Raw genomic sequence first — 19,785 nt, forward strand, 5'->3', positions numbered from 1 at the left:
CAGGCTTATTGATGGTCAGATCGAGGTTTTGGACATAAATGATAACAGTCCTAATTTTGCCTCTCCAGTCCTCATGTTGTCCATTCCAGAAAACACAAATATCGGAATGCTCTTTCCAATCCCTGCTGCTACCGATCGGGATTCTGGAGTGAACGGGGTGGCATCCTATGAGCTGATTGTGGGCCCTGAAGCACATGAACTTTTTGGACTGCAAGTAGCTGAGGATCAAGATGAGAAACAACCTCAGCTCATCGTCATGGGAAATCTCGATCGGGAGCAAAGAGACTCCTATGATCTCACAATTAAAGTTCAAGATGGTGGCAAGACACCACGAGCCAGCAGTGCCCTACTTCGTATCTCCATCCTGGACACCAACGACAATGCTCCCAAATTTGAAAAGATGGCTTATGAGGCAGTGCTGCCCGAGAACAGCCCAATGGGGCACTCAGTACTCCAGGTAAGTAGAGAATGCTCAGACCTAGTTCTCTACAATGTATATTTATTTTACTTTTAAAAGCCATTTTCATTAGCTAGAGTCAAGAGCAGAGGACAAGTCGTCAGCATGAATGCCTACCTATTTTCAATCGAATAAGCAATCAAAGTATGTGCTGTGTGTCTAATGGAGTGGCTCTTCCATTTTGTTCAGGATTACAGCCTGAAGGGATTAAGCAGCGGTTGGATGAAAATGTTTAATGTGGTAAATAAAGCACTGATCAAGTTAAAGGAATCAGGGGACTTTTAAAGTCTTTCCTGTTAAAATGCAGCCTTCAGAAAAGGTAGTTCAATGTAGTTATCGTTTTGTTGTTTTATCACATTAGGCAGGTAACATAAGATCAATGTCGTCAGAGATACAGCCCTTCAATTGAGAAATTGCTGCTAATGATTCCTTATTCCACAGCCTGGATACATTATATGTCATGGCTGAGTTATGCAGGTAATTTGCAAGTGCATACATTCGCATATAAATGAACTTTTGAAAAATGTTGTCCATGTAGCCACAGCAGGACAATTGCCAGTCGTTCAGCCAGCCTTTGTTTTTAGTGTTTACTTTTCAGTAAGTCTTAAATGGGTAGTAATTTGCAATGCTCCAGTAAATGAAGGTTTTACTCTAGTTCTTTGCTGGAAAAAAAAAATTAAAGGCATTTTTTTTTTTTTTTTTTTTTTAAGAGCATGATTTCTCAAGGCCCTTTTTTTTTTTTTTTTTTATAGCTTTAGGGTTTAGCATAGGCCATAATGGAGGTTCAGTCATTCGTGAGTGTTCCTTCCTTCCACTCAACCATACCCAAACGGTCACTATGCCTGAGGTTTCATAGTATTGTAGTGAAAAGATATCCATGGAGCCAGCTTTAGCTCTGAAAAGTAGTACAGGTTGAGAAATTGAGTGCTGCTGGGCAACTTCTCCTGCAATAATAATAATTTTATGCTTTTCTAAAGGTGCCAATCAGTTTGTTTTGTCGATGAAAATATTTTCGGCATAATTTTTGTCGGCTGCATGTTTTCAGTGACTTAAAACTGAACGAAAATAAAATTTGACTTCAGTCAATTGACAAAAACTTGAAAACTGGATGAAAATGTGAGGGAGGAATGTTTTAACATGAGTTTGGAGATTTTAAATGCTTAAAAAACGGCATTACAATTTAACTAAACTATATATTTTTTTTTCCGAGATTTCAAAATAAAATACTACTAAAACAATTTTAGATGACTAAATCAAAATTAACACTGGTGCCGATTGAACATCTAATGTGTATGGGTACTTAAACTCAAGGATAGCTTCTGAGACACTAATGCCTGCCTATTATAATAACTGTCATGAAACAAATATAGATACTGCCATTGCTGGCATCCTTCTAAAAATGGTTGTCGCCTGGCTGGCTTTATTATTAAGTGGGACATGGGACAAGCATGTAAGAAAGCAACAAGAAAGTCAGATTTCCATGCCTGTTTTTATTGGTCATGATGAAGGTACTGAAGTCAAAATTGGTTTCAATTTATTATGTTCCTCAAAATTCTTCAAACCCCCATAATGACAACGTGAAAGAAGTTTGTTTTAAAATCTTTGCAAATTTATTAAGAATAATAAAAAAAAATTGCATGTACATGAGTATTCACATCCTTTGTTCAATAATTTGTTGAAGCACCTTTGGCACCAATTACAGCCTCAAGCGTTTTTGAGTATGATGCTACACGCTGGGCACACAATTTTTGCATATTTTTGGGCAGTTTGTCTCATTTCTTCTTTGTAGGACCTCTCGAGCTCCATCATGTTGGAAGGGGAGCATCATTGCACAGCCATTTTCAGATCTCTCCTGAGATGTTCAATCGGGTTCAAGTCTGGGCTCTGGCTGGGCCACTCCAGGACATTCACAGAGTTTTCTGGTAGCCACTCCTTTGTTATCTTGGCTGTGTGCTTAGGGTTGTCTTCTTGTTGGAAGATGAACCGTTGCCCCAGTCTGAGGTCCAGCGCTCTCTGGAGCAGGTTTTCATCAAGTATGTGTCTGTACATTGGTGCATTTATCTTTCCCTCGATCCTGACTTCCAGTTACTGCTGCTGAAAAACATCCCCACAGCATGCTGCTGCTATCACCATGCTTCACTGTAGTGATGGTATTGACCAGGTGATAAGCGGCGCCTGGTTTCCTCAAGATATGACACTTACCATTCAGTCCCGGTTCACACTTGTGCGATGCGGGAAGGCTGCGAATTCGCAGCCTGTTCCTGCATCGCAACGCACATCTGGCAGTTCACACTGCCATATGCGATACGTAGGGGGTGTCAATGAAATGTTAACGACACCCCCAGTTTGATCGCATATCGCAGTGCGATCTGACAGTTCGCACAGGATCGGATCGCACAAGTGTGAACCACTGTGCGATCCGATCCTGATGCGGCTGGAAAAAAGGGTCCTGTGCGTCTTTTGTGCGGGTGCAGTGCGAATTCAGCCATACAAAGTGTATGGCTGAATTCGCATCCGAACATCCGATCGCATGTAATGAAGGAGCAGTGCGCTCTGAATTACATGCGATCACCGCACTCGCACAAATGTGAATCGACCCTGAGGCCAAAGAGTTCAATCTTTGTTTCATCAGACCAGAGAATTTTGTTTCTCATGGTCTGAGAGTCCTTCAGGTACCTTTTTGGCAAACTCCAGACGGGCTGTCATGTGCCTTCCTTCTGGAGTGGCTTCCGTCTGGCCACTCTACCATACAGGCCTGATTTGTGGAGTGCTGAAGAGATGGTTGTTGTTCTGGAAGGTTCTCCTCTCTACAGAGAAATGCTGGAGCTGTGTCAGATTGACCATGGGGTTCTTGGTCACCTTACGGACTAAGGCCCTTCTCTCCCCATCGCCGTTTGGCTGGGCAGCCCACTCTAGGAAGAGTCCTGGTGGTTCCAAACTTCAATTTACAGATGGAGTCCAATATGCTCATTGGGACCTTCAATGCTGCAGAACTTTTTCTGTTCCCTTTCCAAGATCTGTGCCCCGATATAATCCTGTCTCAGAGGTCTAAAGACAATTCCTTGGACTTCATGGCTTGGTTTGTGCTCTGACATGCACTATTAACTATGGAACCTTTTTATATAGACAGGTGTGCCTTTCCAAATCATGTCCAGTCAACAATTTACCACAGATGGACTCCCAAGTTTTAGAAACCTCAAGAATGATCAGTGGAAACAAGATGCACCTGAGTTCAATTTTGAGTGTCATGTCAAATGCTGTGACTACTTTATGTACATGTGGTCTTTTCGGTTTTTTATTAAATTTGCAAAGATTGCTAACAAACTTCTTTCACAATGCCATTATGGGGTATTGTTTGTAGATTTTTGAGGAAAATAATGAATTTAATCCATTTTGGAATAAGGCTGTAACCTAACAAAATGTGGAAAATGTAAAGCGCTGTGAATACTTTCCGGAAGCTCCTAATATTTGAATTCTTCCATTTTTGACTGCTAGAGGCCAGTATTAGTCTATTTTTGTTATTTTTTAAATCTGAATTTGCAATTAGACATGTGATAAGTGGTCCACATAAATGCAGATTAGTGCTTAATGATGTAGGTAACTCTTTACCATATAATCTCCCCAGCTAAACTGTGTTGCCAGCTATAAATCTGAAAGGGCACCTTGGCAATGCTGTGGTTTTTTTCCAGTTAACAAATAGGGGAAAAAACAGTTTTGATCTCTTTCAACACAGATTACTGTGACCATGACTGCTCCTCGAAGCTGAAACTGGTTAACTGGTTCCAGGTGATTGCTTTGCTGGATTTTTTGCATTCCTACCATGTAATATAACTTGGGCCTTTGCCTGACTAAGAACTGGTTGGGTGAGTTTTGGATAGTGGCTTATTTCTTTGTCTATCTTGGGAGAGGATGACTCCTGAATTAATTTCTTTGTGCTCTTCCTTCCTTGATGCAACATTTTGCAGAATTCAACAAATTAGCACTGTCAAGAGGTCATGTATGTCCGGAGCAATTAAACACCTACTCCAGGACCAGGGTCTTCAGCCTCTGGCTAATTTTTGTCTGACTCAAAAATATTCCAGGGAAGTCTAGAAATGGAGAGTCAACCATTTTGACAATAAGATGCAGCTGTTGGTCAGGAATCCTGACAGCAGCTGATGCCGGCTGTTGGAATACAATAACCACAGTTTGAGATTTGTTCACCTGCACCGTATAATGAATAGGAGAATGTCTTTTTGTCTTTTTTTTTTTTTTCTCGTTCAGCCCATAGGCTGGATGAAAAAGATCTAGCTGTGCGGTGTATGACCAGCTTTAGGCCCTTCTCACACTAGCGGACCGTTTAGGTCCGCCTATCCGTTTTTCAGCCTGACCCAATCAGACCCTCCAGTCTCCTCCTATGGAGCAGTGGGTATCAACAAACGTGTCCATTGACGCCGGCGCACATCTGGTCTGCGCCTATCCACTAAAAACAGACTTGTGGCGATTCGTTCTCCATCTGCCTGGGGAATCGGATGGTAGTCGGGTGTAAACGGACAGGTGGTCCACTTACATCCGGCCGCCCATAGAGGAGAGCCGGCTGTGCCTGTGTCCGCTCTGCATAAGCGGAGTGGACACTGGCCAGCTGTCCGCCTGCTCAGCGGGAATCAGTGGACAGAGTCCGCCCTGTGTACGGGGCATTACTGAGTGTTTTTGTAATCCCTGCTCCTGTAATCCTGGGCAGCCAGCTGCAAGTTGCAGAGTTCTGGGATAGATTTTTTTTTTTTACGGAAGATGACAGATTTTCACTCTTAAACTCTTCAGCACAAGAAGTGGTCAGGATTAGGTCTTCTCTCGCAGTAATACTTGGAGCAGTTGAGCGAGAATTTTATGAATCAAGTTGTACCTTGAACCAATCGATTTTTAGAATTGGTATATGTTCCCCATTGTCATTAAAGCCACTTTTACATTTACCAGCAGATGAACTGGAGGTGTTGGTACACTGATACTTTCATGAATGTGGTCATCCACAAGCCCTGTATTGATGTGCTTTTGTTTGCAAGAGACACGGTTTGCTTGCTATTACAAGTCTATGGCAAAATCTCAGTGCTGTCAGTCCAAATGCAGGTTAAATGGAGGTCAGCTGCGGGTCAAATGCACTTGTCAAATATCTTAGTGTCTCAAACTGATGCCAATGACAAAAGCACAAAGCCCACCTACAGAGGCCCAGTGATTTTTTTTTTTTTATTGTTTTTGGTTCTTCCACATTGGCAATCAACTGATGGTCAACTATACCATTTTATATTCTCAACAAAAAATGGTGGTTATTTTCCAGTTGGGCATATTCAATCCTGTCCTGAACAATGTATAAATATAGAATGCATAACCTAATTATCCAGGATGCCATTGTTACTCTCTCCTTTGAGTTCCCTGGCTGTCGGGCTTATACTCAAGCTTCAATGCTTTGGGTCAATGACCTGCAACATGTATAGAAATATGGAATTCTGACCTTTTTTCTGCTATTTATTTCCAATAGCCTATTTTGAGCCTGTGACTATAAAAACTAGTACTGTATTAAAGATAATTTTTAACCAGGTAACTAGCAATGGATTCTCTCCATATGAATGTACTTTAAATATATTTAGGGTGACTCTAGTGATCTCTAACTTGAACGGTATTACATTTTACAATTCTAAACCTTTTCTTGAGAGAAAAATCAATTTGGGATCCTCATTCGGAATGAGGATCCCAAATCTCACCAAAAGATGCTCTTGCACTAGGATGTGTGATTTTTTTAATTACTCACTCATTGTTCCCCAGGAAACTTCTCAGGGGGGTGGCATGCCCTTCAGTGTGGAAGAAGGTTAGGTAAGTATTCATTTTTTTTTTTTTTTCCCTTAGTGCTGGTTCACACTGAAGCGGCATGACTTCGGGGGCGACCTGTGAAGTCGCGTGCACCGCGACTTTGGCACGACGTGCACGGACTTCATAAAATGAATGTCTATGCAAGTCGCTCCAGGTCGCCCGAAGTAGTACAGGACCCTTTTTCTAAGTCGGCACAACGTGTGTCGCTCCTATTAGAACGGGTCCTGTAGCAGTCAATGGACCGCGACAGTGCGTGACTTGTCAGGCTGACAAGTTGTACTAGTGTGAATGGAGACTTACAGGTACGCTTTTTGTCCATGTCCTATCTAGTTATAGGAAGAAGGGGCCTTGATCTAATTTAACTGCAAGGTCCTCTTCACCTTGCACACATTTACTACTTTATTGGCCAGAAATATTGAAGAGGTCCTCCATAGTCCATATAGCAGAGTACCATTGTGTGGCAACATCTTTGTGAAAAAGTCTAACTTTTCACTGTGACTGAACAAAGCTAACTTTGCTGTGAACAAGCTATAATCTTGGAACAAATCATCCTCCAGGCACTGGTGCTCTTGTTTCGATCAAGCAACAGAGAAGCTTATTGTGCGCTCTGACATTCTGACATTTTTTTTCATTAAAATGTTTAGAACATTCCTCAACGGCAGGTGTAGCTTAGCACAAACGAGAGAAATATTTCTTTCTGCTGTGAAATGCCATATATTTCCACCCTGTGCTGGGAGCATCTTTCTTTTTAGGATCTTGCTGGCCAAATGTGGATCCTGATTGTTCACCTGGCAGTGCCTACTTCTTCTCTTATGTTTGTAATTAAGGAGGCATTAAAGAGGTTGTAAACCCACCTCACAAACTTTTACCTATAGGTAAGCCTATATTAAGGCTTACCTAATAGGTGCTATAAATATCTCCCAAACTTGCACCGTTTAGGAGATATTTAGAGTTCATACTGCCGATGACGTCATCGGCGCATGCGCTCTGAAGGAACGGCCACCCGTGCCGTTCCTTCAGAGCTCGGTGCCGTGAACGGCGCGGGAGTGATGTAATCGCGCCTCCGGCCAATCAGATGGCCGGAGGACGCGAACCCGGAAGTAGGACGGCCGGACATGTCAGCCGTGTCGCTGAGCGGGCGGCACGGCGGGGGCTTCTAGCATACTAGCTCATTATGCCTTTCTCTTTACAGGGCTTTTTTTTTCTCAGGGACTTTACTTCCTCTTTAAGAAGTCGGTGACCGCCTTCTGTTGAAGCAAAACCAGGAAATTTTGGCTACCACAGAAATCTCTGAAAAAATGTAAAAATATTCAATAACTAGTTTCTGGAAACCTTGTCCTATAACTGAAAAGCAAATGTGTTCAGTACATTTGTAAAGGCAAGTGTTAAAGCAAAGCAACCCCAAAGCCATAGAATGAAGGCAAAAGTTTTGGTTAAAGTCAGCCTACTCTCCCTCGCATGCACAGTTACTGAAAAAGTTAAGGGCAAGTATCATGCAGCAGCAGGAATTGGATATGTTTTGAACAATTAGCATAAGACCTTGAGGAACAGTGCAAATAACTCCCCGCTTGTGATGGTTCCCTTTCACCCTTCTCCTTTGGGCTAGGCTAGTTGGAAAACGAGAAGTTTTCAGTTCAGTAGCATATTGATCTCAGCCCTGTCCCATATAATAATTGAGGCAGCCTGGTTTAAAAGGGTTCAAAATCACGCCTGTCATGGATGAGTGGCTCTGACACCATCAATATGTGATCAAAGCAGTCCTCACACTTCATGACTGTATTGACCTTTTTGGCAGATATTCATTTCATAGAATTGATTTCCGACTATAAAACCAGAAAAAAAGAAAAAAGCTGACGCTTTCTCTAGAGTTTGATGTAACATTGTTGAATTTCTTATTGCTATTATTTCCTAATGGTGGTAGTTTAACGTTCATTAAAATGTTATTTATAGGTTTCTTCATACTTGGCAGTATTTTAAATAGATTCAATAAAAGTAAACGAGAAAGACACAATTTATTATTTTAGATAGAGATGTACCAATGCCACTTTTTTTTTTTTTTTTTTTTAGCTGTGTGTGTGTGTGTATAGATGGATAGATATATATTTTTTAAGTATATTGCCGACAATTAGGGAAATCAGAAGGGGGTCTCCATCATCAATCGATGTGCTGTGTAGTAATACCATCTGGCTGAGACTTATGGCTCATTTCCACTGAGCTTTCTGGTACGGTTCGGTACGGTACGGTACGCTATTTATGCCGTTTCCATTATGAATGGTACCCTAATTCCGAACCGTACCGTACCACTTTTTTGGTACCCTTTCGTTGGGGTACCAAGCACATTAGACCCGTACCAACAGGGTGGAGCTACAATCTGCAGAACTTTGGTTGACAGAGAATCGTCTATCACAGCTTTCCTGCTACACCACGCCTATCATGAAAGGGTACTATTGGCAGTGGAAACGCAATGTGTACTGAACCGTACCACTCAGTGGAAACGAGGCATAAGTGATGAAGAAAGCGGCACCCCCAACACTCAGTACTGCCGACCCCACAGCTAGGAGGACCATGCTGCCATCCCCACCAACCTACCGCCCCACCCTTCTCTTCCTCTACCAGCGTTACAATTGTCCTTTTTGTATAAATTAATGCCTCTAGCTTCCTGCCTCTTAAACCAAGCACCAATCATGGTTATCTACAGAGCCACACCTGTAAGTCCTGCATCAGGAGGGAGAACATCAGTGTTCAATGTGTGTGCTTGCTCCTCCTCCCCTTCTCCCTATGAGCACTGCTACCAGGTGGCCAGAGATATGTGGCTTCTATGGCCGGAGATCAGCACTGCTTTCCTTTGGCTGTAAGCGGGGAGGAGGAGAACTGATCCATCTCATCCTCCCATTCCCTGAGCTGTCAGTGCAGGTTAGGGAGATCCCCAGGATCTACATGGACTAGGGGAGGAGGGGAATCGGTCACTACCACACCTCAACCACTGCCTCTATGGGCGCTGACATTTTCTATCATGGGACCCCCTACTGGTCAGTCTGCCCCTTGTTTTGTTTACACTTCAGCTGTCAGAAGGGTAACCCCACTGACACCTGAATGAGTCCTCCCTTATTAAGGATGTGGCAGCCCTGCTCAGTAACAACCAATAATTGGCGGCATTCTTCTGTATACATTTCAGCTATCAGCAGGAGAATCCCACTGACAGCTAAAAGAAACAAGCCTGAAGGTATCTTTTAGTATCTGCATTTTGGGGAGATTTACCTTCACTTCCTGTCCCATAGCCAAACAGGAAGTGAGAGGAAATCCCTACAAATTTAGGGAATCTCTATACACCACCCCCCCCCCCCCTCCAGTAATGCATTTTCTTTTTACTTTCACTTTTAATGATAATGGTAAATAGGGTAAATTATTGTGAAAGAAAATTCAAATTGATGGCAAGACCAGCCTTAGGATTTATGTTTACAACTTAGAAATGTAACTGTTTTTGAAATATCTTCATTCATTTATTTTAGATGCCTTGTTTTTCTTGTTTCTGTGTTTAACTAGCTGAAAAATGTCTGTCAAAAAAATTTTGAGCTAATTATCTTGTTTATGTGTTTGCAGGTGAAAGCCAACGACTCTGACCAGGGAGCCAATGCTGAGATTGACTATTCCTTTCACCAGGCCTCAGATACTGTTCGGAGGCTCCTGCATTTAGATAGGTCATCAGGTTTGATTACAGTTCAGGGTCCCATAGATCGTGAAGATGTTGGAACTCTGCGTTTTTCAGTGGTGGCCAAGGACAAAGGATCGAATCCTAAATCTGCCCGTACCCAAGTTACAATCACCATACGTGATACAAATGACAACAAGCCAGTAATTGATATCAGAGGGTTCGGACTTGTAACACACCAAGATGGTGTGGCAAATATATCCGAAGATGTCCCAGTGGAAACGCCAGTGGCTTTGGTACAGGTGTCTGATATAGATGAGGGTGAAAATGCTGCGGTGACCTGCGTTGTGGCCAGGGATGTTCCTTTCCAGCTCAAACAGGTTAGCGACACAGGGACTGACAGCAAAAAGAAGTATTTCCTGCAAACCACCACACCGCTGGACTATGAGTCTATGAAGGAATATACTATTGAAATTGTAGCTGTTGACTCTGGTAACCCTCCTCTTTCCAGTACCAACTCTCTTAAGGTGCAGGTGACTGATGTGAATGACAATCCACCTATCTTCCCCCAGAGTCTAATGGAGGTGACCTTCAAAGAGAACAACTCTCCTGATGATATTGTAATGGAAGTTAGTGCAACTGATGCCGATAGTGGTTCAAATGCTCAGATATCTTACTCCATACTTGCAGATGCCAATACTCGTGCAATCTTTTCTATCAACCCAGACTCTGGTCAAATTAGAGTCAACACTGTATTGGATCGGGAGCAGAGGGAACATTATGACTTTCATGTTGTTGCTGCAGATAAAGGATCCCCAAGTCTAAAGGGAACTGCTTCTGTTGTCATCACTGTTCTGGACTGTAATGACAATGATCCTAAGTTTATGTTAAATGGCTACAACTTCTCAGTCATGGAGAACATGCCTAGGTTGAGCCCAGTTGGAATGGTCACCGTTATTGATGCAGATAAAGGTGAAAATGCTCGTGTCCATCTCTCAGTCGAGCCTGAGAGTGGAGAATTTGTTATCCAGAATGGGACGGGCACTATCCTTTCCAGCATCTCCTTTGACCGGGAGCACCAGAGCACATACACCTTCCGGTTGAAGGCGGTGGACGGAGGGGACCCGCCTCGTTCTTCATATGTGGGTGTGACTATAAATGTCCTTGATGAGAATGATAATGCTCCAGTGATAGTTTCACCTTCAAACATTTCATATACTTATCTTATTCCTTCTACACACCCCGGTACCCAGGTTATTAAGGTGCGAGCTGAGGACATGGACACGGGTATTAATGCTGACCTTGTATATAGTATTGCTAGTGGCAATCCCTATGAACTTTTTCAGATAGAGCCAACAAGAGGTGAAGTAACCCTAGAAAAGCAGATAATAAGGAAGCACCATGGCCTGCACCGTCTAGTTGTAAGAGTGAGTGATCGCGGAAAACCTACCAGACATGGCACAGCCTTAGTCCACTTCTATATCAATGAAACTTTGACAAACCAGACCTTTGTGGAAACTCTACTTGGTCACAGCCAGGATACTCCATTGCACATTGATATTGCTGGGGATCCTGAATATGAGCATAACAAACAGCAAAGAATCATTCTGTTTGGTGTGTTTGCTGGAATTGTGGCAGTTGTCGTAGTCATTGTGGTGGTTGTTTTGGCTCGATACTGCAGACAGAAGGAAGCAAAGAGTGGCTATCAGGCGGGTAAGAAGGAAACAAAAGATCTGTATGCTCCAAAGCAGAGTAATAAAAACAGTAAAAATAAAATCAAAACCAAGAAAAGCAAATCTCCAAAGCCACCCAAACCAGTAGAAGAGGACGAGGAAAGTGGGCTGCAGAAGTCCCTTAAATTTAATCTTATGAGTGACTCTGTTGGGGACAGCCCAAGGATTCATCTTCCTTTGAATTACCCACCTGGGAGCCCGGATTTGGGGCGTCATTACCGCTCAAACTCCCCCCTGCCATCCATCCAGCTGCAGCCACAATCCCCATCTGCGTCCAAGAAGCACCAGGTGGTACAAGACCTACCGGCTGCCAACACCTTTGTTGGCACTGGGGACAACAACTCCACTGGCTCTGATCAGTACTCGGATTACAGCTATCGGACCAACCCCCAGAAATACAACAATAAGCAGGTAGGCGATTACTTCCTACACAAGGCTTCAGCGGATGGCACTATAGCTTGGACTGACGTGTGGTGATGCCTTCTTGAAGTACCTAAAAACCAGTGGGGATGGTGGGGGCACTAAAGACTTTTTTTTAAATATTTTATTTTATTTTTTTTGCCTTCTGTAGGTCAGATAGCAGTTTGATTGAATTGTTGCTGTGTAGAACCAAAAACAAATTGTATTGTAAATTTCAGCAGCACTTCATGTCAATAGGCCCTATGGGCATGGGCATGCCTCACAGTGCCTTGTATATAATTTTAAATTATTATTGAAGAATGGGCTGGAAATTCACTAGTAGTGTTATGCTAGCTGACACGTATTAAGAAAACAATTTAATTTTTGGTTTACTAGTGTTGTGAGCTGGCTCTCACTGCAATAGCTTGTTTTAACCGTGCTTGTGTTGATGCAGTGTCTCCTTCCTTTTTTTCTTTTATCAGTTTTGTTGGGGGCAAGCCTATGCTTTCCTTTGCAATTAATCATTCCTTATACCTTTTGCTGAGCTACTGGGTGACTTGTTCTTTATTGTGGCTGTAGCTGATAAAGATCTTGGCTTTTGCTTGGATACAAGTGGATGGTTTTATCATGGCATTGAGTGTTGTGACTAAGACTTTTTCTAAAGCGTTTTTCATGGGGTTTGGGATTCTTTGGAAGAATAGGCGCATTGTGTCAGGGCTGCTAACTTGTACTGTGTTAGTAATATTTTCCTTTAGTGCCTGCTGTTTGCATGGTTTATCTCCTACTTCTCCTCTGTTAGCTCTGTGCTTTGTGCTCTAATTTTCTTAACCAAATGTGTCGTTAGAAACTCACCTACACACACTCTGTTCTGATGCAGGACTAGAGGTCTGTGGTCCATAGCAACTAATCAAATCCCTTTCTATTCAATGACTTTCACTCTAAGAATTGAAGTTGGTTGCTATAGGCAACAGATACGTTTCCTTTCCTCTGGTTTTTCTAGCCTCTATTTTTTAGTCCAGTGGACCTTCTAAATGTACACAGTTGAAGAAAAGGGTGAGCTCAGGATGATATTCATGGCTCTAGAAATAATGAACTGTATTCAGAAAACTGCCTCTCCATTTGTGTATCAAGAATTATTAGGGCATACCTGGCTATACCCAAATGCTTATAACTGCATTAATTTGCAGCCTAGGTCCCTTGAATCCAAAACTGTTGTAATTTACCAACTTTTGTTGTGACCCCCAAACCAAAATAGTGAATGGCGCTCAGACTGTAGGAATCCCATTCCGTAAAGCAGACCACTATGAGTGCAGGCTAGGACAGAGCTTGTCCTGGCTCAAGGAGGCAATGTACAGGGAAGAAAATTTCCATATGAGCCCCACATCTCTGCAAACCCCAGGTGAGAAAGTGTAACAGCCTCAGCCTGGACTTCAGCAAGTCCACACCCCCAACATGTTTCACTCCACCCTGAAGCTTAATCATGGCCAAGAATAGGCTCTGGGACGGAGTGAAACACGTTGGGGGCGTGGACTGGCTTGAGCTCGGGATGAGGCCGTTACACTTTCTTACCTGGGGTTTGCAGACATGTGCGACTCGTATGGACATTTCCTGCCCTGTGCATTGCCAACTTTTGTTGGTGTTGCATGCTGGTCCCTCCCCTTCCCACAAATTCCTATTGATTTAGTAAAGCTACCTATCATACGGATTGACCAATAGGAACATATAGAAAAGGGCAGCGACAACATTTAACACTACAAGAAAATGCTTAAGCTTGCCAGTTAAGAGCAGTCTAGGATTTTGCACACCTGGGATGCAGAGTAATACATGCAGAATGATATGCATGCACCATTTTTCTCCTTTTTGGTAGTCTTCAAGTCGTCAGCGTTTGGGTACTGATAAATTTATTTCAAAACTGAGATGCTGACTTAGGATTTTGTCATAGGACAAAAGCAAATTTACACTGATTGGAAGATGGCAGCCTAATATCCTAGGAATGTTATTAACTAGACCTCAGAGGGGTATGCTTATAATGAATGGAAAAACAGTTGGCTATACATTTAAATTGTTACGTTGTGTTGCATGACTGCTGTAAATAACCCCTTCTGGTAACATTCTGCATAACTGAGCAAGACTTGCACGTTTAAATAATTACTTAAGGAAGATCGTATAACCTTGGTTTCTTAAAAGAAATTCAAATTCCAGCAAAGTTTTACTACGTCTGCAAAGTTTTAAAGTGCAGAGTCTCCAAATCAATAGAGACCTTTGCCTAAAGAGCTCTCTACAAAGAAGTCATGCCATTGTGCAGGACCTTGTAAAAGCACAATAAATATTGTCCTCCTCCCTAAAGATGCCTTTATAAATACTCGCGCAGTGCCAATGTGCCTTATTGTGTGATAGCTTTGTAACTTAAAAAGTTTGTGCCTTTCTGTCATATATATATTTTTATTTTTTTTTTCCATGCCCATAAAATGTTTTAAATACTATTTGTTCACGAAATCTCTAGTTTTACATGTTAATAAAAATGAAGGATTTTTGTAACTGCTGTCTGCTGTGTGTGTATGTATGTATGTATATGTGTATGTGTGTGTGTGTGTGTGTATGTATATATATGTATGTATGTATGTATGTGTGTATATATATATATATATATATATATATATATATATATATATATATATATATATATATATATATATATATATATACACACACACACACACTAGTGTGTGTGTGTAAAAAAAAAAAAAAAAAAAAAGTTAAAATTGTGTCCATTTTTGAAGACCTCTAGGTTTGCCATCTTATTGTAATTTTACATTTTTGGCTCTGTCATGGACTTTTGTACATGTAATTTATATCTGTATATTCGATCTGTTAATTTTTCATGTTACTGCTTTGTCCTGGACTTAAAGGGAAAAAAAAAAGCCACAGTCAAAACCTTCGTATAACCTCTCTTGGAGCCGAAAATGGAAGTATTGTGCCCGTTTTTGTCTTGGAGATGATCTAAGACTGAATAATATTTGCCTTACTCCATGGTCCCTCACGCCATTGCTAGTAGTGATAACCAGTCCTACAAAGCTTCTCTTCTTGCCAGAGTCTGATTGTCACCTCTCCTCTTGCTGAGATCATTGGTTACAATGCAGGACCAGTGGCCACAGCAAATTGTGAGATAACGAGGACTGGAGCACCAGTTAACGTGAGACTGTGGAGAAAAACAAGTGTTACTTGCTTTACATTGTCCCCCAGACAAAACAAACGGTTTGCATCAGCATTTGGGGAAGCTCATAGTTTATAATGTGAGTTCCTGCTTTAAGATAAAATACCTTGCTGACACTAAACCCAACCACGTTTTTTTGTTCTGGTTGGGGTAGGAAGGGGTAACACATTGTAAAGCTTTTGTGTCCCTGCTTGGCAGATTTTCCCTGACTTCCTGTCTGAATGTCAGACAGAACATGTCTGAAAGGGGCACTAAATATCCAACAGAGGTTTTAACCCTTTCCTATCCTTTACAAAACAAAGTTTTCCTGGAGTTGAGGTTTAATGGGCACTTAAATAGTTTTCGTTAAGTTTTTATATTGTCAATTTTGGTGGGTGTTCAAGGCTGGGTTCTCACTTATGCGAATTGGATGCAGGTTTCCCCGCATCCATTTTGCATGACGAGATTGTGACCGGCTCTCAATGGAGCCGGTGCACACATCTCGAGGCGGCTGCAGAGCGAATTGCACAGGGGTCCTGTGCTTCTTTGGCTCCATTTTTAGGTCGAAAAATCCAAGTTTGAGACTGCACTCAAGTTGTTATGATGCAATCAAAAGGTTTCTTTATTCCTCATAAATAAAGTAGACAGTGTACAAACAGACGTGTCGGGTTGACACGTTTCACGACGCTGTAGGTCGCTTACTCATAACCACAGCGGTGGTTATGTGTGGTTATGAGTAAGCGACCTACAGCCTTGTGAAACGCGTCAACCCGACACGTCTGTTTGTACACTGTCTACTTTATTTATGAGGAATAAAGAAACCTTTTGATTTCATCATAACACCTTGAGTGCGGTCTCAAACTTGGATTTTTCTACTCTTGGATGACGGATCTGACCTGCACCGGGTTTGGAACATACACCTGAGCGGCTTTCCTTCATCATTCCATTTTTAGGTCCAAATTCAGCCGAAAATTCGGGCCTGATTCATCCCTGAAATGGAGAACAGGGACGCACTGGACCCCTGCTCTCAGCTACATCCGTTTTTCAAGTGTGAACCCAACCTTAAGAACTTCTTAACTTTCGAACAGAAATAGAAAACCCCAGCTGTTTTGGTGGCGGGGGTTCAGCTGTGCAGTGCAGAAAAAAAAAAAACACATCCTATATAACTATTACAGAAATGTTTATTGCCGTTTGCATCATACAGCATGGAGGAATTGGGTGTGGCTGGTGCAATACAGTAATGAAGTCACTATATCCCCTTATTACCTCATTGTTTTGTAATGGAAATTAATTGCAATTACAAATTTTTTAATTGGTTTAGCTTCACTACCCCAGAAGCGCATGTGTGTTAAGATATGGTTGCTTCAAGTAAAAGTTTTATAGAGTATTTTAACTACTTGTCAGCAAGAATCTTATGGCTAGCCATATACGTAAAGATTTTTCTCGTATGGGCTGAGAGAAGATCAATGGATTCCTCCATCCCTGCTAATTATCTCCGCTGCTGGCTATGGTATACAGATAGCCAGCACCTGTGGTTATCTGAATAACTAGTGACTGCAGAGAATGCAATCACTGCTGGGTTTATTTTCCATCAGGCTCAGTCAATTTGTAAATAGACTTTTGTGGGAGGTGTAGACAGGGTCGCATATGGCTCCAATTTTGGCTGATTCAGCAGGAGTCTGCAAAAATTCAAGTAGTTTATGGCCAGCTTAACTTAACTCAAATTTATTTGCAATCCACGAATGTCAACATGGGAAGCTGTAAACAAGTAGTGCAGTCTCTTGCTCACCAGCTATCTGTTATTAGTACATTTCTAGAGTCCCTCTTAAAGTGAACTAAACATAACATACATTGCACACATGCCCTCACTATTTTGATACCTGATCTGATGGCAAAGGTTATGTACTTTTACCTGTGAGTAGCTCCAGGCTTCTTCTGGCTGCCAGTACCTGAACCGAGCAAAGGTATTAGGTCACATGTTCCCCATCAAAGTGGCATGTTGAGGCATAACTAGAAAACTGCTGAACACAGATCCTGCTTTTATACTAGAGTAGGGTTCCTACTACTGTGGTTGTGTTGGTAGCCAGAGAAAGCATTGATATGCTGAATGGTACAAATCACACCGTTTTCATTATCAGCTTAGCTGATGAACAGTGGGAGGTGTAAAATAGGCTTGCTTCAGAATAGACTTGGGCTCAATTAAGTCTACAGTCACCCTATGAACATTAACTAGCCACATAACACAATTGCCTTGATAAATACAGAGCACCATCATGTATTACTTGTGTCTGCGCTCTGGTGCTCCAGCAATCAACATTGCCAAGTGTTGGCCATTTATCAGCAACATATGGTGTCACTCAACACCTCTAATGCTATCTAAGTCTTGTGATTGCAAAGCCTGACTTGGAAATGCTTTCTCTGTTCCCGTCAAAGACCTAGATGGCCCGAGAGGATTGAGCGACATCGAGTTGTATGTTGTCATTGCTCTGTGGCTGGCAGTTTCCCAATGCTGATTGCTGGGCAACCAGAGCATGGACACAAGTCAACCATGGTGTTCTGTATTTATCAAAGTACACATGTTTAATAATCATTGAATATTTCAAGGATAAACTTCCACTTTTAAAGCTTTGTAACGCTTAATTGTAAAAAACAAGGGAGAATACCGTGCTAATGTCCCAGTAACCAGCCAGCACAACACAGGACGAATGTAAGCAACAATTATAACAATACGTGCAATATAAATTATAACGTAACCATCAACACACAAATTAAATTGTGATTATTAAAATTGTGAAATTTCATATACGAAATAACAATATTAAAGATCCAGTGTAAATTTGAAAAGATTAATATCACCTCAAATATATTAGAAATACCTGTGTGGGCACTCAAACATGAGTGACATTAATGAAGGTGATATAGTAAACTCAATGGTGACACAACAAATCACAATAAGTGACATTCAAATTATAAAAATTCAAAAAGTATAGTCCATGGAATGATTCCAAATGAGTGTATGTAAAACAAATTTTCAAAGTGCTCGGAGAGAATACTGAAGACCAAAGAAGTTTTGTTATGAAGAAATACACCACCAACGTGAAAGAAGGTCCACTTGTTCCGGTTAGCCTTCTTTCACGTTGGGGGTAGAATGATGATTTCTTCACAACAATTATTCTTTGGTTGTGGGTTTTCATCCAGTATTCTCTCCGAGCACTTTTTGAAGATTTGTTTTACATACTCATTTGGATTCAACCTATGGACTATACTTTTTGAATTTTTTATAATTTGAATGTCACATTTTGTGATTTATGTCGCCATTGAGTTTACTATATCACCTTCAGTGATGTCACTCATGTTTTAATGCCCACACGGGTGTGCCTAATATATCTGTGGTGATATTAATTTTTTCATATTCATACTAGATCTTTAATATTTTTATTTATATGAAATTTCACAAGTTTTAATTATCACAATTTAATTTGTGTGTTGATGGTTACATTATGTGTAATCATTTATAATTTATTAGTGCTGGACGTATTGTTAGAATTGTCACCATTTATACAATGTCTTGTATTTTTTTAATACGGTAATTACAAGATGTTTCCTAATTGGAAAAAGTGTAGATCGTGACATCACCCCTCTCCGTCAACCTGGAACAATGTAAGTATGCAAAACCTATCTTTCCTGGAGTTCTGCTTTTGTATATTGGCCTGGGGTTTAGCTTTTAAAAAGGTAATTTCCTGAAGTACAGTATGCACCAGGGTGAGTGATAGGTGACCTATCAGACAACTAAAAATCATTTTTGCTAACTCATTATAACCTATATGGTTTTGCACAATATAGATACCAGAGGTTTCTATGTTCTGCACCCACCTCTTCTGTGATGACTATGCAACGTGTGAAAATAAAAGTACCAGTATGTTGGTCTCAACTCCATTTTTCTACTTGATTGATATTTATTGAATACTGTGAATATTGATTTTGTGAATAAAGAACTTTTTTTTTTTTTTTGCATTTTGTTGTTTTTTTTTTTTTCTTTTCTGGTATATTGCAGTATTATCCTTTTTTTTGCTACGCATTAATTTAGTTGGAAAAATGGTTATTGCCGTTGGATGCTGACTTTAAATATGGAATTGAATCTCCCCAGAGGCTTTGCTGAGTGCCTTGTGAAGTATACAGAGCTTTCCTTTAGTGTCCAAATGCTGCAATTAAGGCTGTGAAAGAGTGAAAGGCACACTTAGAAGCATATTAGTGGGTATTATAGGCATTTTCACTTGTAATGGAAGTGATCCTAATGGACAAAATGCTAAATTACTGGATGCAATTTGGTCTTTGTAAAACTCCAACACTTCTTTTAAAAAGATATTGGCATATTTTTTTCAGTTTTATGGGCAGGTGAAAAAGTAATTGCAGAGCTTTCTCATTGCGTCTGCACAACCATTTTATATATAAAAAAAAAAATACATAAAATAAAGTGATTTTATAATTTCAGATTCTGAATACACTAGCTATA

At 41.1% G+C, this 19,785-nt stretch overlaps 1 protein-coding gene across 4 annotated transcripts in view; it reads left to right on the forward strand.

The window, feature by feature from the left end:
- The window catches only part of PCDH1 (protocadherin 1), a gene marked incomplete at its 5' end in the record, with an annotated part of 305,412 nt that overhangs the window by 58,452 nt on the left and 227,175 nt on the right, over positions 1 to 19,785 (forward strand). For all 4 annotated transcript variants that reach the window (XM_082256090.1, XM_082256093.1, XM_082256092.1 and 1 more), the window contains 2 exons: positions 1 to 457; positions 9,899 to 12,091. The exon at positions 1 to 457 is cut by the window's left edge and continues 364 nt beyond it. In XM_082256090.1, coding sequence (XP_082112216.1) covers positions 1 to 457; positions 9,899 to 12,091 — 2,650 coding nt within the window. The remainder of the gene's footprint in view (positions 458 to 9,898; positions 12,092 to 19,785) is intronic.

The sequence above is a fragment of the Pelophylax lessonae genome, assembly GCF_965119305.1.
Source record: "Pelophylax lessonae genome assembly, chromosome: 4".
Lineage (NCBI taxonomy): Eukaryota > Metazoa > Chordata > Amphibia > Anura > Ranidae > Pelophylax > Pelophylax lessonae.